This window comes from Phaethon lepturus, unplaced genomic scaffold, assembly GCF_000687285.1.
Source record: "Phaethon lepturus isolate BGI_N335 unplaced genomic scaffold, ASM68728v1 scaffold13933, whole genome shotgun sequence".
NCBI lineage: Eukaryota > Metazoa > Chordata > Aves > Phaethontiformes > Phaethontidae > Phaethon > Phaethon lepturus.
In genome coordinates this window covers 2,022-27,579 of record NW_010527039.1, presented here as the reverse complement: position 1 = coordinate 27,579, position 25,558 = coordinate 2,022, and the positions used below count along the sequence as shown (strand labels likewise).

The following is a 25,558-nucleotide window of genomic DNA, read 5'->3' as shown; positions in this document are numbered from 1 at the left end:
ATCCTTTTAACTGTGTACTATGGTATATGTGAGGTTTCCGTTAATAGGCTTGATGTCTATTCTTCTTGGATTCTAAATTATTTGTAAGTATCTGTTAGGAATTTGAAAGGGGCACAGTGACTTAGCCTGACTCAATTTGTCAGGTTTTATAAAACTGGAGTTTTAAAGCACAGATGGCAACGAAGAATGTGAAGTCTACTCATACTTGTACTCTAGCTTGGTGGACAAGTGCAGGGATTAAGTTGCAGTCTGAAAGTGTGTGCTCTTATGCCTTTAGAATCAAGGTGAGGTTTCTTGGCAATTTATGTTGATCTGACCTAGGGCAGCTGCTGCCGCCACCTTACTCCCGCTCTGCTACCTGACTCTCAGCTCTAGAACTTGCTTGTAGCATTATTCCTTTTTCCTGGTAAATGAACTTGGAGGCTTGAAGTGGTTGCTTGGTTTTATTTAGACTTTACTAACTATGTAAAAGTGCTTGTAGCTGTGTAAAATTTATGAAGTATAGATATGTACACACTTCTAAAATATTTTTCTGATTTTATATATGTTATAATGTGGATTCTCTATGTTTTTTGAGGTAACTGCACTGTACAACGGCTATTTCCAGTGTTATGTATTTGTAGATACAGCTTTTTATGCCATCAACATAACTATGACAGTGAGGCTTAAGCATATATGTGTGGTGGATTTGTGTTAAAGGCCTTTTAAAAGTATAACAGATATTCTCAGTGGTAATGCAAATGCAACTGTATCAGTTTCAGCAGTTAAATTCCTCCAAACATTGTATTGACAAATCCTTAAGTTATGTGGATATTTAGTTCTGGTTTTCGTAGTCTTTTGATCTAGGTGAATATATATAAACCCAGGCTTTCACAAATGAATTGAGAATACTTTTGTCTGACATCAATAAGACACATCCCATAAATAAGTACCTCATGTGCATATTCTTATCTAATTCTAGTAGTGGCTACGTTCCTCTGGTTACATCTTATCAGAAGTGAGGAAAAAATATGAGATCAAATTGCTAAAAGCACAAACCATGAATTGAGAAAATCTGACAGGTGATTTTGATCAATAAGGGAGAAAGAAGCAATAATGTCAGACAGTAAGCCACTGAGTATATTAGGTGCTGCTTACTTTTTTCAGATTAAGTTTAATACTCATGGTTTAAGAAGTACACTTTTAACATTTGAGAGCATATGCTTCTGTTACTAGATTTGGACTAAGGCTTTCATGTTTTCTGTAACCTCTAGCATCAATATGTAACAATAGTTCCTTATATCTTTTTATAAAGATAAAGAGAGTTTGATAGGATGAATATATACTATATTCTGAGCCTAGGTTATGATACTGTGCTGAATTTTGTATTGCTCTTTTGCCTTTAATACCTGTATTAACGTTCCCTTTGAAAGGTGTTAGTATGCCAGTTTCTAAAAGTAAATTAAATTTCAACCTTTTTGGTAGTGTTGTACAAAGTAGCAAGTAGTTTTTCTGTACTATTTTCTTGCTTGGTATTGTTGAAGAGTGCAAACTAATGCCCTTGTTTGGTTTATTTCAGCTTTGTCCAAAGTTCCTGCATACCAACTCTACTAGTCACACCTGGCCTTTTAGTGCAATTGCAGAACTTATAGGTATGTGAATTGATACTTTGCTTGTGTACTTGATCATAATACTCTTTGTTGTTGTAAAACTCTTTTCCTTCAGGTAGGGGAAGGAGTTGATCCTGTTGTTACCATTCAGAATCTTACAACATCTTTTTTTGGTACAGTCAGATTGACTTTCTTCTTTCTTAACAGCATGTGTACTACCTGATATCTGTGGCAGGGGCCTTGTAAGGTTTGGCATTTCTTTTTACTGAGTTTATTATGGATTACCAAATACAGAAGACTATGGGACCTGGAAGGGTGCTTGGACCAGGTGATCTTCAGAGGTCCCTTCCAACCCCTACCATTCTGTGATGCTTTGAAGTGAATTCCTTCTCTCCTAGTCCACCAAATGCAAGCCTACTGCTTTTTGCTGTTCCCAGGCCCAGAGCATAGTAGGGCTGAGCGCACATTCCAAAGATGTGCGTGCACACTTGCATCCTGTACAGATACAGCTGCCTGTGGACAGATTAGCACAGGCAGGAGGACGGTGACTTTGCAAGAACCCACATAAACACAAGCAATGCTTGAAAGGTGAGCAGCACAAATGGCCTTACCCTCTTCCTGCTTCCTGGCTGACCAGGTTTAAAGTTCATTAGTGGCACATATGTGTACTCTTACTCACTTATCACTCATGCTCACCCATGTCTCTGGGTGTTTCACTAAGACCTGGGAGTCCTTCCAGTACCTGTGTCCTGGGCTTTTTACTAGTCTCTGGCTTAGACCTTGGATCTCAGTGGTTGCTGGTTTCTTTCAACTTGTTGGCTCGTCCAACTTGAAGTGTGCTAGCAGAACAAATGTGTGCAGGCACACATTGAGAATAGAGAGCACACTCACGCAGCAAATAGTTAGAAACAGCATATAATAAGAATGTACAATAGAGTGGCAGAGGGTCAAACCAGACAAGCATACTGACCAGCAGCCAACTTGCACACAATAAGCCTGTGTTATACCCCCCTGCCCATTATACCATTGCTGTGATTTAACCTCAGCTGGCAACTAAGCCCCACGCAGCTGCTTGCTCCCTCCTCCCCCAGTGGGATGGGGGAGAGGATGGGAAGAGTGAAAGTGAGAGAACTCATGAGTTGAGATAAAGACAGTTTAACAGGTAAAGCAAAAGCCGCACACGCAAGCAAAGTAGAACAAGGAATTCATTCACCACTTCCCATTGGCAGACAGGTGTTCAGCCATCTCCAGGGAAGCAGGGCTTCGTCATGCCTAACGGTTACTTGGGAAGACAGATGCCCTAACTCCAAATGTCCCCCTGCTCCTTCTTCCCCCAACTTTATATACTGAGCATGACATCATATGGTATTGAATGTCCCTTTCACCAGCCTGGATCCGCTGTCCTGGCTGTGTCCCCTCCCAGCTTCCCGTGCACCCCCAGCCTGCTCACTGGCAGGCCAGCATGAGAAGCTGAACAGTCCTTGACTGCTTAACAATGACCCAAAACATCAGTAAGTTATTAACATTTTTTCATCCCAAATCCAAAACACAGCCTCTAGCTTCCATGAAGAAAATTAACTCCATCCCAGCCAAAACCAGGACACAGTTCTTGTCCCATCCACTTTGACCTTCCCCTTTTCTTCGATGCTTCCTCAAAACATTCAATAGTAATTTTTGCACGTTGTCATAGTACCACTTAAACATCCTAATTTTCTTTGTTTAGGTTATCAAGTTTCTGGCTGAATATCTTCAGGGTTATACTTGAGTGGTTTCTTTGAATGGTCCATCCATCAATATCCTGAGAGTTCTGCTCTTTGTTATTGTCTCTGTGTCTGCTGTTGACTAGGGCTTGTGTATCTGTTTAACTTATTAGCTCCTGTTGGTCGTCGTGCTATTGATTTTGAATAGCTGTTAACTGGGTATGTTCAGAGTTGCTTGCTTCCCAAGTTAGAGAATAATTAGCAGACTTTCTTTAACTGGTTCCTCAAAATAAAGGTGTGGTTTGGAAAGACTTGCCAAGCTTATCTAGCAGTTTGCTGCTGCCAATGGGTGAAACCCTTCTGCTCATACGTTCCTTTGCTTCCTGTGCATGAGTTTTGCTATTGCTAATCCAGAAAATTAACCTAACTAAAGCAAGCAGGAATTTTTGAGCTAGATAAGGCCAGAGCTGGCGCACAGGAGGAAACCAGAACCACATGGCTGCGGGAAGGGCTGGATGTTTTGGGGGTAACAATATGTTAAGTCATTTCAGCTGCTTATCACTCCATGCCATACCTGGCTGGAATGATCCCAGATGTGCTGTGAGGCATGCAAACTTGTCTTCCTTTTTCTCTGGTTTGTCATATGTGTTGCTTTTAACAAAGCTTCAAAATAGGTATGTATTGGTTGTAAAGGCTTCTAGTTTGTGACGTGTTAATGGTCTGCATGCTAAAATTTGCTTCTTAAGCTCTAGTCCCTCCTGTTAACTTTTTTCTGGCTTCTCCTGTTAGTCCTCAGTCAGATTAAATTTGGATGAACTAATGGTGATACTTGCAAGGGGTAGATGGGCCATCTAGAGAGAGCTGTTGAGCTAGCAAATCAGAAGACTTGCACAAAGTATGGTCTTAGAGTATTTCCAAACTTTCAGTTGTACTTAAGATATCCTCTTTTGTTGATGCTGAAATTTATGAACTTTTCACTGTGGATATGTGCTTTTAGGAGGCAAGCTATCAAGCTGTGATTCCTTTTTATAGGCTGCCTTGAGTTGTTTGCAGGTTCAGGTGAGAGCCATAAACAAAACAGGCAGTGAGGCAGGGGCACTGCTGCTGCTATGCCGTTGCATCTCATCCCTCCTCCTCCCTGTGCTTTCCCCCCTCACAAATTCCACAAGTAGCATGGTGCTGGGGAAGGAGGGGGAAGAGAAATGTGAGAAAGTGGTGTTAGGGCAGGTGAGATTTAAACTAGCTTTGCTGACAAACGTTTGTGGAGCCACGGTTTCTATTTCACTTGCAGTAGCAAGGCTGCAAGCTCTTTCAAATCCTGTAAACTCAAAGTTTATTTTAAAGCATTTTGTACTTCCCTTCTGTGAAAGTCATACCTTCCTGGATTTGAACAACTTGCACTAGCAAAATACATATTTGTGACGTTCAGCTCTGTTAATATGGAAGCGATGTGGTAGCAGAGCAGCAATAATTTTTCCACCTAATCTCCTGCACCTGTGGAGTCAAAATTCTAGTAGATTTCACAGAACTATATGGGATGTGGGGCCTTGGGCTTCAGGTTTTTTTGCTTGCCTTTTCTTGTCTCTCAAATTTTATTATCTGAAGTTGTGATAGTATTTCAAATCTGATTTGCCAATTAGAAAGCCCTCAGCAGTTGTTGCAGCCATGTATATTAGTGATATGGCATTGTCCGTACTGCGGACAACAACTTAGTCTGCTGAAAGCCAGTCAGAAGAGATGTTTGCATGTCTGGGAGAAAGTAAATATTGCAACAGCTGCTTGGGAGGCAGGAAATGAAAGTAGAAACTTGGTTTCGTTTTCTGTTCTTGCATTTGAGCTGCTCATCTCCACCTAAATTTTTGCCTATATGTTACCGTCGTAGGTAATGGCTGGAAAATTGTGTTGCTTTCAGGCAAAATTTGCCAGGTTTTGATGCAGCTGTTTCATTGTAATGTTTTGATTTAGTGTTGTCATCTATAAAGAAGATGGTGATTTAGAAGACTTAGGTTTTAGCATAACATTTACTTTATTAAAATCTGTGGCTTCTTGCTTCTGTGCCAAAGTTGACTAATATTCAGTGACTTAGATGAGAAATTTATATGTATGCCAGCACAAATTCTGCAACTATGTTACATACCTAACTGCAGAGCTTGCAATTTTAGAGCACAATTAGTTTAGCATGTGACTCAGCAGGGTCATAGACCCATGATGGGGGAACTACCTTACGCTGCCATATTCACCAAACAAACATATGTGCAAGCATAGCACCACAATAAAGTTAGGGACAGCTATTCCTTATAGCTGGCTGGTGGTATTGAGTATATGTGTATTCCTACTATAGATAAGGCTCTGCATGCTACATAGGGATTTAAGTAACTTTGGAAGAGTTACTATCTGACATCTTCACTGGAATTAAACACTTTAAAATATGTTCACACTTAAAATGTTTAATTTTTGCTTTTTAGTACCCACCCTTGTTTGCTTTCTTTCTTTTCAGATAATGCTTATGATCCAGATGTGAGCGCTAAACAGATATGGATAGACAAAACAGTGATAAATGACAGTATATGCCTGACATTCACTGATAATGGAAATGGTATGAACTCGGAGAAGCTGCACAAAATGCTAAGGTGGATAACCTCTTTTGAATTTTTTTCTTAAAGATTCCAGCTTCTAGTTTTGTTATTGCTCATCTTATTCCTTTTTCTCATATGTAATCTACTAATTTTGTTCATAAATCTAGCACTTCTGAAGGTGAGAGATTATCCAAGTGAGGCTCTAGAATGGACAGACACTAGGAAACTTTCACACAATTTTGTCAGTGTATTTTATCTCGTAATTTCCTTTTATCCTTTCTGTCAAACTTCCCATTTAACTTTCCATGCAGTGGTTGTGCTGTGTAAACTCTCTGTAGTACCTTGTAGTGGAGCTAAGGAGAATTTAATTTATTTTTTTTAATTCAAGATTGCTTTAGGTTAAGTTAGCGAGCAAGAGACAGAGGGATATTCAGGTCAAACCCTTTGGAGTATTGAAAATAGAAGGTATTGTGGAAAACTTAAGGGAGTGATAATTATACTGATGTGGATTGTCTTTTTAGCTTTAAATAGTCTAAAGGGTTTGAACTGATCTTTCTGCAACTTTTGTTTCTACAGTTAGCAAAGAGATTGCTGTTCAATTACTCTTTTAATATGAAAGATTACTCTGCCTGCAGATAAGTCTCTGGGTTTAAACTTAAGCAAGCTTGAACTCAAACTGTTGGTTTTCTTTTTCTGTCAGATACTGTAATTAATAGCTTGCTTGCTAAATTCAGTGTTCCATATACAGTTACTTGTTTTACTTTAAATGTAATGTGTAGTTACTAATGAAAAATTTGTAGATGACACAGTTTCAAGCAAGTGGAGGGGAAAAAAAAGCTTTATGGACTTCTCTCAATATTTGTTGTTAAGCTACCGGATAACTGAGAATCCTGTAAGAATGCTTATTGCATAATTCTAGATAGACACTTCTTTTCCATACTGCAAGATGAAGGTAAATGTCCCTTGAATTCTTGCAGTGTGGTTTTAGCAATGTTATAAGGGTAACTTTCAGGATTTGCTTAACTATATGTTGTTCAACTGTACAGTAGTCCCTGATGTCTAAAACAAAAGATTAACTCATTGTGTTTAATTTGCTGTGTCTTGCATGCATCTTTTGGGTTTTCAAGTTTTATAGGGCTTTTTAAGCTCTTCTAATGTTTTCATATGTTTCAGCTTTGGCTTCAGTGAGAAATCTGTGATGAATGGCCGTGTTCCAGTAGGACTGTATGGAAATGGGTTTAAATCAGGGTCCATGCGCCTGGGAAAAGATGCAATAGTCTTCACGAAGAATGGGGAAACCATGAGCGTGGGCCTGTTATCTCAGACTTTCCTTGAAGTCACAAAAGCAGAACATGTCATGGTTCCTATAGTGACGTTCAACAACCAACATATCCTTTCAACAATTTCTGAATGAAAAGTTGTGTGTACATGCAAAATGTGGACTATGATATCAGTAAAGGAAACCTCCTTGTCTGATCTTAAGAATACCCTAAATAAATTGTGAGATGCAAGGAAGGCTATAACTTGTAAAAGCCGTTGAATTTGTAGGAGCTCTGAGATGCAGAATGAAAACCTGTGAAGTGAGTACAAGATACTGTTATAAAAATTGCCTCATCTTTTTAAAGCTTAATTCATTCAAAGTTACTTTCCTTAACATAATGCTTACGACAGATAAGTGATCCAGCAGAATCCAAAAACAGCCTGAAGGCCATTTTAACACACTCTTTATTTTCTAATGAGGAGAAATTACTGGCAGAGCTAGATGCCATAATAGGGAAAAAAGGAACAAGAATTATCATTTGGAATCTTAGAAGGTAAGATGAAGCCCGGTCTCACATATCTCGTTTAGTTTGTTATCTTTCAGTATATGCAAACATACAAGGCACTTTTGTAGAATAATCCCAAAAGACTGTGGGAAGCTAGCTGTAACTGGGAATCTGGACTCAAACTTGCATGGTGACTTTATATCTTCCCTTGATAAGATACTGTTGCTTTTGCTAGAAGGAAAATTGAAATAGATAGATTACAAATCTGTTATTTCAGACCTATGAAATTATGAATGCAAAAATACTTGTATGTACGGGCAAGTATTACTGGCTTTTTAAGTTGGGAGTCAGCAGTATCCTTCTGGAGAGAGAGACCTTTCTAAACTTGTTAACCATTTTGGATTTACTTGCTGTGGTTTTTTTTGGTTTTGTTGCTTTTAAACAGCTGCTGCTGTAGCAGTGGCAGATAGGTGGCATCACTTCCTATCTTCTTTTCCTTCACATCTTGCATGGTTGCTGCTGCCTTATTAGCAGGGAACCTATCTGATGGTCTGTCCAGAAAAGCTTTAGCATGCCTTTTAACAGTGATGGTACTAATCAGTTGGGAAGATGTTGTCTTACGCTGTGTTCTTAAGTATTTAGCTTACTGTAGTTTTAAATTCCTGAAATAACAAGGTATCCATAAGAAGCAGTTTTGAACTGTTTTCAGTTCTATAGATTTGGCAAGAAACTAACTTGTTTTTCAGTTTCTAACCTTTATTCTTGCCTATCAGAAAAGGGGTGCTGGTGCAGGGAACCACACCTGGGTAAGTATAGATTAAATGTTAGAGGACAAAAGAGATCAGTCAGTTTTAGCAGGTGAAAAGTTTGGGGGTTGGGTTTTTTGTTGTTGGGTTGTTTTCATCAAGCTCTTCTGAGTATTAAAGCCCTGAGTCACTTTTAGCTTTGTAGACTTTTTAATACAAGAAAGCTGGAGGTAACAAATGTTCTGGTAGTTCTAATTCTGGTTGTTTCCCCTTGCCACCTACTCCATAAGAAAAACTTCACCTCCTTTACGCTTCAGAAGCTAATTTGCATTGCCCAGGTAGACTTTCACTGATCTTTAGGAATGTGCATTGTTTCATTGCTTGAGCAAAAGAAAATACAGTGAACTCACCTGACTGGGCAGGATAACTTTAATGTGCCAGGGGAGGTTTAGACTGAATATTGGGAAATATTTCTTCACCGAAAGGGTTGTCAACCATTGGAAGAGGCTGCCCAGGGAGGTTGGTTGAGTCACCATCCCTGGAGGCGTTTGAAAGACATGTAGATGTGGTGCTTAAGGACATGGTTTAGTGGTGGACTTGGCAGCGTTAAGTTTACAGTTGGACTTTATGATCTTCAAAGTCTTTTCCAACCTAAATGATTTTATGGTTCTACGTTCTGAATTTTGTAGTGTATTCATAGGAAGTTGTGGGAAAGGAGACTTTTGGGTGGGTTCATGTTGGTTCTAGTATGTTGTGATTGAATGTAACTTAAAACGAACAGAGCTGTTTCAGTATTAAGAGGCTTTATTCCTGGAATATTTGTCCACTACGATATATCTCAATGTTGTGTGAAGGTACTGCCAATAGACTGCAGGGTATACATCTGGAACTAAATCAAATAAGTCTTCTGGTGAGCATTGCAGTAAGAAATTGGGATAATCGAGTTCAAAAGTTGTAGTGTCACTTTTGCAGCAGTAAAAATCTTAGGAAGGCAATTTGCAGTGTTCAGAAACTTTTACATTTAGAAGGAATGTGTGTGTCTTGGCTCATCCAGAATTTAAAGCTGATACCAACTGCCTTTATTAGTGATGTGTGACCTGTTTAGAATTAAGTTAGAATGTGTGAATCCTATCACTTGTTATCACTTCTCTTGTATTCCTTGGATATCAGAAAGAAACTGGTGAATTTTGTTTATGTTAATTTTAGCAAATCTGTAAGGAAAACCACCATGGGTCAAAGGAATTAATTCTCTTGCATCTTTGATGTCCTCTGGGTCCACCACAATATCTGTCTTAGGTTGGCTTTTTTTCAGCTGTTACATTTTTTTTAATCTTTATTTCTTAGAGATAAAAATGAAAAAACAGAGTTTGACTTTGACAAGGATAAATACGACATCAGAATTCCAGAAGACTTAGATGAAACGGGCAAAAGAGGATATAAAAAACAAGAGAGACTGGACCAGATTGTTCCAGAAAGTGACTACTCACTACGAGTATGTGTAACATTTAAATAAAATAAATAATTATTTGATCATTTATTTTTGGAAGCTGGAAGGTGTATGTTTTTAATATAAAGTACTGTACTACAGAAGTGTTGATTTGGGGATGGGAGGACAAATGTCAAAATTTAAATGTTAGGGCAATACATCAACATTAATTTTGAAAATTGAAAGTGGAATGTATTTGTGGACTTGTGTAAACGTTTGCTGTTTATTGAGAAGCAAATGACTGTTTTCTTACGTAGTCTTGCAAATAACTTTTGCTGTTAAATGTAGCTATCCACTGAGGAGCAAGAAAGAAATGCAATCAGTAGCTTCAGGAATTAAATAAGGGGGGGGGTGGTGGTTGTCAGCAGAGTAAACGTTCCATTCTACTGCAGATTATATGTGCATATAGTACAAATGGGATGTCCGTGTGGATCTTTTAAAGCAGATAGGTTTTGGTTGCAAAGTATCATTTCTAGGTTTCAAAAAGAGATAAAAGAATTGTGAAGCAGCTCTGAATACACACATACAGAAAAGCCTTGTCCCTGTCTGCAGGCTAATTGATATGACCATTGTCTCTGCTACTGATTCATAAACTTTGAAGGCTTCTTTTTGTAAGAAAGTGCATCTGGAATGACTAGGTGTTCTGGGCACTTCCTGTGGATAATATTCAGAAGTATTATTCCAGCTGAACTAAAACCTTCCCTTAGTCTAAGACTCACTGAAATAGTAAATCCACTTCAATTATTAGAAGATGTAAATATAATGGTGTAAATGAAATGCAAATTGAAATTCTTAATCGACATGCTTATAAAAAGATTATTATAGCTTAATAGCTATGCAATATGCAGTTGTTTGGAACAAAGTTAACACACTTGCTTTTGTTATTTAAATGTTTGAGAGCTTAAAAATGCTACTACAGTAGGGGATAAAAAGAGAGGTCTGTGTGTGAGAGCTCTTTCAATGGTAAAACTGCATCTTCATACATCTCATTTACTTGTCATTTATAAAAGTTGTCCTTCAATTGCTGTTTATTTAAATTGTATGTGTACTGTTTTTCATGGATTTTTCAAGTGGGGGGGAAAAGTTTCATAAAATTTTAATTAAAACTTGAGTCTGTCTTTCTAAACATATATTGTAAAATGTTCAAGTCCTGAGGTTTTTGGGTTGGCTTTTTTAATAACAGGATTTACTGTATGTTTTGCAGGCTTATTGCAGTATTTTGTATCTGAAGCCAACAATGCAGATCATTCTGCGAGGACAAAAAGTGAAAACACAGCTGGTTTCCAAAAGCCTTGCCTTCATTGAACGTGATATATATAGGCCAAAATTTTTGAATGTATCCTTTGCTAATATTTACATCATTGCATGCTGAATTTAATGATGTGACATCTTATGTAAGCTGTCTGGATTCTGCTGGCTATGTTACAGTTATCCTTGTGATTTCTACTTTTATTATTTTTTTGGTAAAGACATACTGAAGGAATTATCTCAATATAAAAAAAGCTGCGGGACCCAGTTTAGAATGGACACTCACAGTAACTATAATCTTGTGTTACATGACAGTAACTAGATTTTTTTCCTTAATAATCTGATGAAAGGCTAAAACAGTAAGAATTACTTTTGGATTTAACTGCAGAAACAAAGATCATTACGGAATAATGATGTACCATAAAAACAGACTCATCAAAGCTTATGAAAGAGTTGGCTGTCAGTTAAAGGTAAGAAATTAAAGCTCAAAAATATTTTGGCATCTTTAGAGATAATTTTCACTCAAATGCTGATTTTAAAAATATACAGATGGAAACTAAGATACTGATGTATCTTTTATAAACCCACCTTTTTTAGGTGTGTAGCAATTAAAAGTTGTGTTAAGTTGTAGGCAGTTATTTTAATGTTTGTTTCTGAAACCAAGCCTGATACACAAAATATGGGCCTGGGAAGATCTTTCAGGACAAGAAGAGGTATGGAACAGAAAGTGTTTTTTTTATTTAAGGAGTTTGTGTTAAGAGTTTCTTTTGGGAGAGGAGTTGTAAGCCAGAAAATTGTTTTTACCTAGTACATAGAGCTTATAATCACCTCTGACAAATTCTTGTAGTCTCAGCATAGAATATATGGGTGTTTTTCCTGATAGATCTTCATTTCTTACAGGCAAACAACATGGGTGTTGGTGTAGTTGGGGTTATTGAATGCAACTTTTTAAAACCAACTCATAACAAACAAGATTTTGACTACACAAATGAATACAGGTAAATGTGTATCTTTATGTAGACTTTCTATTAAATAGTGTTGTTCACTGTGAGATACTTGATGACAAAGGCTTCTTCTCTTCTAAATAGTAAGAATAAAAGCTTATGTTCCATCACTAAACTGCATAATTGTTCTGAACAGCAGGGTTAGGATGTTTACATCTACACTGGTCTTATTGCATTCATTGTGCAGTCAGTGAAGTCTAGGATATTGTAAACATCACTTTAAAGTAGGTGCGCTAAAAGCAGTTGGTTGCAATTCTGCCCCTCACTGATTGTAAAATGAGCACAGAATAACTCACTGAGATGTGGATATATGTATGGCAGATGACTAAAATTGTGATACATAATCCCACACCATTAACTTTCTTCATAGCGATTTTTTTTTTTTTAAAGCTGCTCTTTCAGCCCTTCTTTTCAATTTCTTTCCTAAGAGTGGACTCGAATGTCCTGAAATCCTTTGCTACCCGATAGAGCATTTTAAATACCAGACATTCTGAAAGAAGTGGTGATTTGGAACATAGCTTCATTTTGGTTGTTATTTTTAACTCAGGGTTGCCACTTCTTCGCAGATCTTCATCCATCCCATCAGTCAGTATCTAGTGTGATATTTCCTATAGTTACATCGTGAACCAGTTTGGGAATGTAGTCTGAATTACAATTTTCAGAGATGATTATTAGTTTTAAGCCAGGTGAATTTCCTACTCTGTTTACACCGCTCTGCTGTGAATCAGTTGTGCTGGCATTGTAGAAGGAGGCATGTGGGGGAAGAGTGAGGTATAAAAACTGTCCAAGGAAAATCTCCTGCATGCAAACCTTGAGAATTGTTCCACTCTGTATTACTTTCGTTCCTTTCATGATGACAAGGCCTTTTTCTGTTTTCTGTGCTGCTTTGTGTTAAGGCGTGTTAGGAGCAGCTACCACCTTTGTCTTGGGACTCCCTTCTGCCTAGCTACTGGAGCCCAACCTGGGGACTCAGGGTTTCTGCTCAGGCTGAGACACATGGCTGCTATTTTCCCATTTGCAGGTTCAACCAGTAGCCAAGCTGAGCACATGTCCCAGAGACATGCATGCACAGAGGACACCTGGCATGGCTGGTTACGGAAACTGCCACAGACAAAGCTGTACCTACATATAGGACTCAGATAAAACATGAACAGCTATGTCCCCTTCCTCCTCTTCAGCTGGTAGACATAGAAGCTCACTAGTGAAGGCACAAATCACACTCTAGATTCACAAGCATATATAAGTGTGTGGATCCTTTGAGTAGTGGCATGGCCCTTCTGTCTTCCTGGTACCCCTGTGTGGGTTGCAGACACTCTTACTGGCTTAACAGGGTTCCTTATATACTGGCTCCTGCAGTTTGATGTTCACTAGCAAATGTGTGCATTCACAACTGCTTGTTCCACAGGCAGTTGATATTCACAAGCCCCCTTCAGTATACCAGCACAAACCCTTGCTGGCCTGATACACCCGCCTGGACCAAGGGCTTCCTACTCACTGTCAAGTCTAGCTTGGAGTTTGCTAGCAAATACATGTGCACACCCCATGCACACCGGGACTGGGGAAGATGCAGACACACTCATCTCCTACACCAGCCACATCAGCTGTGACCCACAGTCCTGCTTCAACTGCCATCATTGAGCCCCTCACTCATGCTGGTCCACCCCAGGAGCTGTTTTTTGGGGGGCCATACCATTCCTGCCTCATCAGGTGGCAGCTGAGACCCTCACTTGCTCCAGTAGCTGACACGACACACCTGGTCTGACTCCAGGAGCTGGCACCAAATCCATACTCATGTCACCAGCAGCTGGCACTTGGTCCTTGCTGTACAGGTATGCACAGGCTAGAGAATGAGATTATGCAGAGAGATAGTTAAGAAAATAATCAATAAGAAGATACAAGAAGATAGGACAGACTGCGGTGATCAGGCACAGCGCTCAGCCAGACGATTGTACTGACTGGCCCCATTTTACATGCAACCGGCTCATTTTATACACTCTTCTGTCTACCCCTCTCTTTGTTCTGCCCTGCTCCCCCTTTGCCATGCACATTGCCTCATCAGTTGGCATAGTTCCACTGACCCCCTCCAAACGTATCCTGGACCCTCAGGTTGGTATCATTATTGGTTTCAAAAATCCCAGTTTCCCTTCAGCTTCTGGATAGCCTGTCAGTGTGAGTGACCAGATTTGTTTCTGGCTATTGTCTTTGTTAATGCTAATGGTGCAGGTTTTATGACTCTCTGTTTGTCTCCTTCCCTTTCCTTATCCTCCCACTGAAAAAATAAACATTCTCACACACCTCATACCTTTATCAGTTAGTGTGACTGACCAGGTTTGTTCTTATCACTACCTCTCCTCTGTCAGGTTTGTTCCTGTATGCTCTTGTTTATGGCTTCTTTGACCTTAGGCATATGGCATAAGGTATATATGCCCTTAAGGGCATGGGCAGTTTCCTTCTATGTGCCCTAACACTTGCTTCCAACATGGACTTAGAAACTTAGGGTATTGACTTGCAAACATGGGTGGGGTAAACTTGTTGGCAGGAGAAGTCATTAACCTGTTAAAGCTGCGTGTTTTGCCCTTCACCCAGTTCTGGCTCAGTTTCTACTGGCAACCAGAACTGTCCACAATGCCTTTCCTGAATTGCCGATTTAGACGCAGCTCTGCAGATAAAGATCACTCGTAAACCACACCAGAGTGCTGTAATAAACAGCGCTGTTAATAGCAGCAATTGAGGGACTATAGCAAGATAACTCTGGTCGTGCCTGCTGTTGAAACAGCAGTCTTGTGGAAGAGGCGCAGCAAGCTTGATAGCTGCTACAGCCGCTACAGCTCAATCTGTCTGTATCTTTAAATGGTACCCACAGTTTGTGCTGCTTTTTGCAGTGATATTGCCAGCTTTAAGTGGTTCTTGTGTTTCTACCACCATTGTGCTAGCAGAGCCATTAATGAGAACACATGGTAAAGCAGATCAGGGAATCAAACTGGAAAATAGCTCTTGCATTAGTCCTTTCAATACAGATGTTCCCTGAACCATTTCCTGTGTGGTGGTACTAACAGTTCCCTTGGTAGAGGCGTAGGAATTAGGAACAACATAGGATAGTCATTTGTGTTGAACAAGACTTACACTATGTTCCCACAGGCTGGCACAGTGAGCATTGAATGCTTTTTACTTGTTTCTTTTTAAAAACACTTGTAATGTGGGCATAGAGATACTATACTTGGGGGATCTTTTATAAATGTTTTTCTGCAAAGTGCTACAGGTTTTCAAAAGGTAACCCCAGCTAGCAACCAGGTAGCCACTTGCTCACTCCTCCCCCAGTGGGATGGGGGAGAGAATTGGAAGGGTAAAAGTGAGAAGACTCATGGTTTGAGATAAAGACAGTTTAACAGGTAAAGCAAAAGCTGCCCCCACAAGCAGAACAAACAAGGAATTCATTCACTGCTTCCCCTTGGCAGGCAGGTGTTCAGCCATCTCCAGGAAAGCAGGGCTCCATCTTGTGTAATGGTTTCTTGGGAAGATGGATACCATAACCCCGAACATCCCTGCCACCCCTTCCTTCTTCCTCATCTGAGCTTTATATACTGAGCGTGATGTCATATGGTATGGAATATCCCTTTGGCCAGTTTGGGCCAGCTGTCCTGGCCGTGTCCCCTCCCAGCTTCCCATGTATCCCCAGCCATCTCTCTGGCAGGCCAGCATGAAAAGCTGGACAGTCCTTGGCTGCTTAGGAACAACTCAAAATATTGGTACGTTACCAACATTTTCTCATCCCAAATTGAAAACACAGCCTCACACTAGCATCTATGAAGTAAATTAACTCTATCCCAGCTGAAACCAGGACACAGCCCAAAACAGAAACATGGAACTGATGCTGTACTTTCATGAGTGTAAGCTGACCTGCCCTTCTTCCCTCTCCAGAAGAAAGACGTGATCCCGTCCATGCATTGCTTTTCATTTCTGCCCTTGTGCTACTTCCTTTTTTTTGGCACTGAAATTCATGACTTGGGTTCAGCGGTGATCTAGATCAAAACTCTCTAGGTCAGACTAGTTCACTGCACAAACATTTGTGTAAGTTCAAGGGATGGGTGGGGTAGGTCTTGGAATGAGCCAGACAGGAAGGGACTGAACTTTCGGCTCTGGTTACCCAGCAACTTTACTCTGATGTAAATTCAGCATGATGAGAGGCAGTCTTACCTCTACCTCACTGTGGGGCTTGTTGTTCTTCTGCACCACTCCCTCTTGTGTGCCAGCTCTTGTAGTCACTGAACTGCATGATGAGCCCTGAAAAGGAAACTAATCCAGCTAAAAAATAACCTAGGAGAAGACTGTCCTGCTCATTTTAGCAGCATGTAGACTTTAAACTACAGTAAATTGATCCTACATCTGCAGTATCCATGTAGAATTGTTGTACATCAGTTTAGAGTAGTCATGAACCTGCAGTTAATGGATGTACAGAAACATCAGCTAGGTACTAGATTGACAGATGTGGTTTTGTACTTGTTTTTTCTGTGATTGAGGTTGAACTGGTGAGGTTGCTTCAGGGTTTGCACTATACTTTCACAGTGCTTCTGAATTGATCACTCTTGATTTCAGTCTTTGCCCTCCAACTCATATTTCTGCTAATTTCTTTGCTGACAAACATGACTTCACACAATTTCTAGGTTTTTCTAAAAGCAAAAAGCATACTGTTGTGCAAATTGAAATTTTAGAGTAGTTCATACATTTATGCCTTCCCTGTAGTTTATAAAGGTTCTTTCTATGCCTAGGATTTGATTATTTAAGGTGGTCTTTTAAAAACTTTTCTTTTTAGACTTACAATAGCAGCATTAGGAGAAAAGCTTAATGATTACTGGAATGAAATGAAAACAAAGAAGAATGAAGAATACCCATTAGCTTTGCCAGTTGAGGAGATACAGTGAGTATCACTTCTAAATAGAAGAACTTTACGTACTGTTTTTACTGTTTTACACTCAGTTATGAAAATGAACTTTTCATGTGAAAGTTCTGATATTTTTTTCCATTACAGAAAACAGCCTGATCAGACATGGGTACAATGTGATGCATGTCTGAAATGGCGAAAGCTGCCAGATGGAATAGAGCACTTGCCAGAAAAGTGGTACTGCTCACTGAACCCTGACCCACAATTCCGGTAAAATTAGGTTTTGATGAATATTTAAATACTGCTTTTAGTTGTTATTTTATCACCTGTTACAAGCATGTATATTAAGCTCTTTCTGTTGCTGGGGTTTTTTTCCTTAACTCAGGAATTGTAATGTGCCAGAAGAACCAGAAGATGATGACTTAATACATCCTACATATGAAAAAACTTACAAGAAAAAGTGAGTACTAGAGACTTTCTTGCAAACTTCTCAACACTAGAAAAGGAATGTGAAAACTAAATGCCCTTTTCTCTCATCTATGGTATAATTGCAACTCTTCTGAGAATATATGCCACCAGAAAATAATGCCCTGAAATCGGGACTTGATCATAGCAGTGAATAGCTGAACAGCACTGTTCTTTTGTCGGTTATTAGCATGTTGGCATTACATTAAAATTTCCCTCTTTGACTTAATACCTCTTTACAATCCTAAATTAAAATTAGGAAAGTCATAATGGAAGGGGCCTCGCTTGTCAAGCTACTAGGGCTGTTAGGAGAATTTGTCGAGGTGGCTATTATTTTCAGGGTCTGTGTTGAAGCAGCTGAATACCTCAATACATTTATCTAAGAATAAGAGGACCCTCAGCTAAGGTTTATGGAAAAAAAACCTGACTTGGGTAACTTTAATGCTGGCTTGCGTTGTAAAAGTGGGGGGTTTAGGGTTTTTTTCAATTTTTTAAAATAAATTTTAATCTGAGAGAGTGCCTGTTTGAAGTTAAGCTAACCTGAAGCTATACTAGCTTCTAAGTTCAAGTTTCATTCAATAAATCAGAATATGTTCATTAGAACTTTATTTTATCTAGCTGAGATAAGGAGTATTGTTTGCTTTTATATTTTGAGATTGGTTTGGTTTTATAATTAATTAACATTTTGAATCTAAGCTCTTAAATTTTATTTTTTTTCCTTGCTGCTGTGCAGAGACAGGGAAAAACTGAAGAAGCGACTAGAGTACAGCCACCAGGTAACTCCCGATGTTGATAGGAAACTGAGTTTGGTAGCAGAGTTGTTCTTGCTGGCAGCAGTACTACGCAGTTTGATTGAATAGGTCAGGCTTTGAGTTAGTTTGCTTTAGCTAGTGGCCAACAGACTGGTTCAACATCCTGCTTTGTTTTGATGGCTGGACAGGTTATGCTCACTATTATTAAACCAAAAATCCCCGTGTCTTTGCTGTCTGATGATGGAAAATACACCATTGCTTTCCATGGAGTACTTAAAGAGTTTGAGAGAGGGACAAAGCCCTCTTGCAGAACTTACAGTACTAGAAAAGATGTCGGTCACTTCCCTGTTTTTATGGCATGACATCTAATTATTGAAAGTGGATTCATTGTAGAGATGTCATGAGGATATGAAAGTAAAGATGTCCTTGAAACTGCAGGCGACAGGGTGTGGACACACTTGTTAATAGTTGTACTTTTGCAAGGAGGTACTCAAATTCAAATCAATGCAGATGCAAATCAACATAGTTGAGTGATGGGAATGTGTAGATTATAACTCAAAATCAGATTTTGTAAGTGTGATTTCGCTTTGGTTGTTTTCAAAGTGAAATGCTAACCTAAGATCACTCCATTTCTGGAGAAGAGATGTTGCATGTGCTGTTTTAACCTACGTACTTCATTGTATCAATTTTTCTGCCATTACTTTTACCCAGGTACGAAAGTAATTTCCAAAAGTAATTTCTTAAAGTATTGTTCATTTTAGACAAACAAAATTAATTATGAGCAGCTTTAACAGAGGTGGCTGTCCCATATTTTGTGCATGATGTTAATATTTCAGACAGAGATGCAGTTTGGGAAAAGCTGTTGCTTGAGATTCTACATGGTACTTTAAAAGCTGTATCTGGAGAAAGACTTGTAAGATCAGAAAGCTGCTTTCTGACAGCAATAAATCTGTACATGGAGAGGAGTGTGCAGCTGGTGTACAACATTCAAAGTCCTCTGAGAAATCTGCCAGAAGTCTGTAATTATGATATAGAACTTGCTGCTTTCTAATATGTTGTATGACTTAAACCAACATGAAGGAAATACTTCATACGCATCAGTAGACTTTGGGGGGAGGGGTTGTGTGATCATTAAGTTAAGAAAACTGGGGTTTGCAATGTGGAGTCTAGATAGCCTTTTGTATCGCAAAATACTGAGCCCGGGTTCAGGGAGATCCTTGTAGTATACATAAGAAACGTCGGTCAGAATTTTAGGTGTTGGCAGATAGAACTGCTTAAACCTATTCTGAAGAATCTACTAATGTCTGTTTCTTTTCATTTTTAACTAATATTATCTTCTAGATCAATAATGAAATGTTTTTAAAAACACCTGTTTCTTCAAGTAAAGACTTCAAAACATTCTCATCTGTGAGTGGAAAGGAAGCTCTTCCAAGATCACTTTTACCAGAAACATCAAATGCTTCTGTCAAAAGACCTCTGCTTATTTTAAATAGAGCAGTATCTTCACCTCATTCTGATTCTGATAACAGGTTAGTGAACCTGTACAAAGTATATTCCTATTTATTTCTAAAATGAATAACTTGTTAATGAAACTAGTGGTGTTTGGTGTAGTCCCACCTTCAGGTGATAGCTGCCAAAATTCACATGTCACTTTTGGGAGTATAGGAAGCAGCAGGATGATGAAAGGTATCTAGAAACCTTGTGAAGTACAAAAGTGAATGCAGCAAAAAAATGCTGGCAAGGAAAATTGCTTAGCGGTTTGACTGTTTAGGAAAAGACTATATTGTGTTAACCACACTCTGCAGTATGTTTTCCTTAACCTCAGTTAAGGAATGTGGGTGTTCCCACAAATACTGAGTCTGAGTCCATTTCAAAACAGTGTATGAAGGTAATCACTTAGTGTGTGGATGTCAGTCTCCTGTTTTTACAGGAAGGGTATTTACTGTAGGTGCAGATCTTAAAATATGATGCAGAGATACATCCTTTTCTAGTTATTGAGTGGTAGTTTTTGATAGCACTTATAGAAACACTAAACATAGTTTAGAACATGACTTTGCAGTATTTGAGCAATACAATAATCCATTTAATATTTTGCTTCTCAGTCTTAAGCGGAAGACACCTAGTTCCATGACACCTGTGTCTTTAAAGACACCTCGATTAAATGACAAAATGTACAACAACCATGATGATGATGAAGATGTCATTATTTTAGAAGAGAGCAGTACTCCAAAGCCTTCAGCAGATTCTGATGTTCCTGTAGTAAAAACGGAGTGTATTAATTTGGACCAAGAGGAGAAGCAGGAAGAAAACTGTGATGTCAGAGAGCCTTGCAGTGCAGCTACTTCAGAATCAAAAAGTGAGCAGCTGAACTCAGCAACACAGACAGAGCTCCCAAACTTAGTTGTTAAAAAGGAAGAGATGGAAGATGACACACCTATTGAAGTTCCCAGGGCAGAGATGGAAACCAAACAGCACAGTGTTAATGATGTTTCTGAGACATCTGTAGATCTTGGAAATGAACTGAAAAATCAGCTGCAATTATTAAACAAAGAAAAAGAAATGTACCAAAGCAAATGTGAAATATTAGCCAAACAAGTAGAAACACTGGAACAGAGGATTTTAGAAATTAATAATAAGTATGTAAAAAAAGAAATGTGCCATCAGTCAACTGAGACAATTTCTTCATTCGAAGAAGAAAATGTTCATGAAAGAAGTTTGGCAGAAGTGACCATTCTGTATGAACAGGCCTTAGCAGAAATAGCAAAACTAAAGGAACAGTGCAGTACCCTGCAGAACTTAAAAACTGAATGCAGCAAGTGTGCTGATGGTGAAAATAAGAGTGAGGTAGATGAAATTGCTGTGCAACTAGACGATGTTTTCAGGCAACTGGACAAGTGCAGCATTGAGAGAGACAGATATAAAAGTGAGGTATGTTTGTTAAAACTATGATACCCATCAAATTATTATTTTAATCTTTTTAAATGGGTGTTTCATAGCAGTTCTAGTATACAATATGTTGTATAGTTTAGTCCACTAACTAACCAAGACACCTCAAAAGCGGGGAGAAGTACTAAATTAGCCTAGGAGCTTCTGGTTTTTTGCTTCCATAGATAGAAATAAGCAAACTTGAGAGAGACTGCAAGGTTCTGAATGGCTTCGACTTCAAGACGAGATAGTCTGAGCAGGCTTAGAAGGGAGCACACACACAGCAGTTCATCTGACAGCTGGCTATTTTAAAGCAGTTTGTCTGGGTTGCTGTATCTTAAAATCTCACTGAAAAGTTAATTAAAAGCAGTCAACTTAAAGTTAAAGGGTTTAAATTTGTAAGTTGTCTTGTCCACGATAATTTTATTTGATACATAAAATAATTTCTATGTATTTGCCAGGTTGAACTACTAGAAGTGGAAAAAAATCAAATTGCCTGTCAATGTGAAGAACTCAAAGCAGAAATCGCACAGTTAAAAGCTTCAATTCCGCAAGCAGTTAACCATGCAAATGATTCTACCACCAGTAATGTAGAAGAGACTGTAAATTTTTCTGATGGAGAAAGGTATCAATTTTGTTCCTTCTAGACTATATTTCAAGCCAGATTTTGGCTGGCTGATTGTATCTGAAACATCTTGGTGAAGGTCATGTCTGATAACCATATAATAAAATGTTATGTTTGGAATTCTTTTCTACTGCCTGTGACTCCTAACTCAGTAACATTTTTTTCATCAAGTGGTTTACTTAAATTTTTTTTATGATTTAGGTATTTGTGTGAGCAGGGCTGGCCATTGCGCAATAGGATGCCATACTGACACATCTTAAAATATCAAAAATGTTACATAATTTCTAGACATGATTTGCAGAACAAGGAAAGAGAAAGGAGGCAGGAAAGAGGGTGATCATTAGCTTATGCTGTGTAGATGAACTTCACTTTTATACTCTATTTTTCTTTCTTGGATCAATAGTATTCTACTGAAAAGAGTTTGGGTTTGGGTTTGAAACTTACCTTTCCTGTAAGAACTTCTTGCTGCAGACCAATCTATGGAACAAAGCTGCATCCAGAGTGTATCTTTGAACTAAACGAGGGTTTAAACTTACAAATAGAGAGCTTGTAGCTCTTGGTTAATAGAAATAGCAAACACACAAAAGAAGTACACATACCAGATATATATGGGCATACTGCCTGGGCTTGCAGGATAGAATTGAAAGCCAGAGCTCAGCTGGAGTTAAATCTGGCAAGGCCTGTGAAGGGAAACCAGAAGGGCTTCTGTAAGCACAGTAGCAGCAACAGGAGAACTAAGAAAACCGGGCTCAGTGGAACAGGTGCCTAGTAAAAAGGACATAAGACGTGTGATGGACAAATCAAGGTACCCAGTATCTTCCTTACCTGGGTTTTTACTGGTAATGTTGCCCTCTGGCTGCCCAGGTCCCTGAGCCAAGTGGTTATCTTGGGGGTTGAAGTATTACTTGTAACAAAAGGTGACTGAATTAAGGGACGCCATTTAAGCGAATTCGATGTACGCAAGTCCCTGTGACCAGATGAGATGCATCAGAGGGAGCTGGCCAACTGATGGAGAGTTGGACTTGAGATGGTATCTCTAAAACATGGTGGCAGTCAATGTTCCTGATGCCTGGAAAAAGGCAGTTGTCATGCCTGTATTAAGCAGAGGCAGAACTACAGGCTGGTCAGTGTAGCCTCAGTCCCTGGGAAGACCGTGGAGTATATCTACCTAGAAGCTACCTGCAGCCCAATGATAGTCAAGGTGGTTAGGAACAACCAGCATGGATTTACTAAGGGCAGATTGTGCCTTTGCAGCTTCATTGCCTTTTACGATGAGATGACCAGCTCTGTGGATCTTCATTTTAGCAAAGCTTTCAACATGGGCTGCCGTAATATCATGATAGCAAAGTTTGTGAGGTATGGGTTGGATAGGTGGAGTAGGAGGCAGGTTATACAACTGGTCAGACTGCTGAGCTCATGGATCAATATCAAGGCCAGTAATGGTTAATGCCATCATTAATGGCCTAGATGACAGAGCAAAATTAGCTCAGTAAATTCATGATGACATCAAATTGGTGGGAACAATTGACACTCTGGAGGATAGGGCTGGTGTTGAGGGACCTTGACAAATTGGAAAAATGGGCTGAAAGAAACCTCCTGGAAATTCAACCGAGGCAACTGCGAAGTTCTGCACCTGTGTTGGAAATACCTCATGCAGCTGAACAAGCTGAAGACTACTCATAGGAAAGCAGCTCGAAAGAAGATGGCCTGTGATACTGGTGGACTAAAAGTCATGTGAGTCAGCAGTGCACTCTTGTGGTGGGAGAGCCCAGTGCCTACCAGGCTATATTGGCAAGAATTCAGCCAGCAGTTCTAGAGAAAACTTCTTCCATACCCTCGGGCATTCTGAGACCAGATGAGGACTATTGTGTCCAGTTTGGGGCTCCTTGGTATGTGAATGACACTGGCATATTGGAGCAAGTCTACTGATAGGCCACCAAGATGGGTAGGGGCCTGGAGCATCTGGCATAGAAGGGGAAGGTTGACAGAAGTAGCCTTACAAAGAGTGGGTTTACCTTGAAATCCTATTGCTCTCTTTTGCTGCCTAATGAGAGGGTGTAGAAAAAATGAAGCCAGCCTCTTCTCATGAGCACAGTGATAGGATGAGAGGCAATAGACACAAGCTGCAACAAGGGAAATTCTGTTTAAATATTTGAGAAAAAGTGTTCACAGCAAGGGTAGTCAAACCCTGAAAAAGGGACCTGGGGAGATTGTGGAATCTCAAATCTTTTCAAATTTTCATCTTTTCAAACCTCCATCTTTGCAGATTTTCAAAACACAAGGAGGTCCTAAGCAACCTGATCTGAGTTAACCCTGCTTTGAATGTGTGTTGGAGGCAAGTGGGAGAATGGGTTGGTTGACTTCCAGAGACCCCTTTCAATCTAACTTTTCCTGTGGTTCAGTCTTCCCTTTATCTGCCAGCATTTCATTTTCTTCTTGTAGCATCTAACTTGTGCTCCCTAAAAGAATTAGCAAATATATGCAGGACTTGTAAGTAACTTCCACTGCAAGTCCTATTGGGATATGATGGCACTGTGAAGACTGGCTACTGGAGATGGTAAAGGAAGTGATGGTAATAGGAAATGCTCAAGAGAAGGGATGGGTGATTTGGAAGCAATTTGATCAGGAAGAAGACAGAGCAAGGGGATCCAGGAAAGAAAGCATTTTCCCTGTAACTCTTACCTTATTTTCTGTTTGTATTTTAAAGCCTTTGGACAAACTACTCTTTCCTGCCATCTCCTCTTCTCTCTTCCTTTTATCTTCTTTTGTTCCCATAGGTGGTAGTAGTTTGTGCTTCTAAATGTTTAAAAATACTGGGGTTTAATATGGTTTTGAGAAATAAAAAGGTGGTGTGGGATAAAGGATTGTGCCAGTGCTTTTTTGCTAACAAATAAAAGCATTCAGAAATATTTCTGATCTCTTCTGGGAAAGGCAGAATTCAGTTTAGCCCTTAGTATCTCTTTGACACTAAGGGAATGTACACCTTCAAGATTAAAGCTCGAGAGACTCACCTTTGAAAAACTGATAGATTTTGAAATTCTCTTGATGCAGCTTTAACTGCATCAGTTTTTTGATCGTTTATGGAAGTCATGTATGGAGCCTTCCCAGTATAGAGTATTAGTCCAGCTCTGTTAAATAAAGTACTGTGTATTTGAATGTAAAACTTCACCTGATCATATCTAATTATTTCTTCACAGCCTGAAACTACGTTCTCTTCGAGTGAACGTTGGACAACTTCTGGCTACAATCATGCCTGATCTAGACTTGCAGCAAGTAAATTACGACATTGATGTGGTAGATGAAATTTTAGGACAAGTTGTAGAACAAATGCATGAAATCAGTAGTACTTAAGATTTTAGCAGACTCTTACTTGATCTTCCATTATAACCTTTGTGTAGGTTCAAAATTGTATATACTGCTTCTTCATTTTATATATTTGACATAGTTTGATGAATAAGTGTATATACTCTATGCATTTAGATGTTCCCACAGATGCAGTGGGTGTGATCTCACTTCCTCTTAAAGGAACGCTGTCAATATCAACCAACCCTGATGTACTTAATTAAGGATTTTGCTTTTAAAATGTATTTGTAATTAAATTTGCAAATATTTTTATTATTAGGAATCTGAATACTTTTCTACAAGAGTGTTTTGTTGACTTTTGATCTTATATAAGCATTAATACTTGCAAATATTTCCTCTTCTAAAATCTAAGCAGTGGAATATATTAAAAATGCAAAAAAGAGCTTTCCTTGATTTCCTTCTCAGAACAAACCTTAGTAGTGTTATTGTATACT

General features: G+C 39.1%; 1 protein-coding gene across 1 annotated transcript; it reads left to right on the top strand.

Annotated features, from left to right (window-relative positions):
- Positions 1 to 25,558, top strand: LOC104615410 (MORC family CW-type zinc finger protein 3-like; the record flags this gene model as incomplete). Its single annotated transcript, XM_010283270.1, is given in 18 exon segments — positions 1 to 55; positions 58 to 83; positions 1,559 to 1,631; positions 5,787 to 5,919; positions 7,039 to 7,253; positions 7,532 to 7,679; positions 9,722 to 9,869; positions 11,068 to 11,199; positions 11,462 to 11,581; positions 12,012 to 12,109; positions 16,926 to 17,030; positions 17,142 to 17,264; positions 17,380 to 17,454; positions 18,193 to 18,235; positions 19,553 to 19,740; positions 20,314 to 21,139; positions 21,598 to 21,761; positions 24,959 to 25,558. Coding segments are annotated over 18 exon segments (2,826 nt in total), but the record flags the coding sequence as incomplete, so codon positions are not given.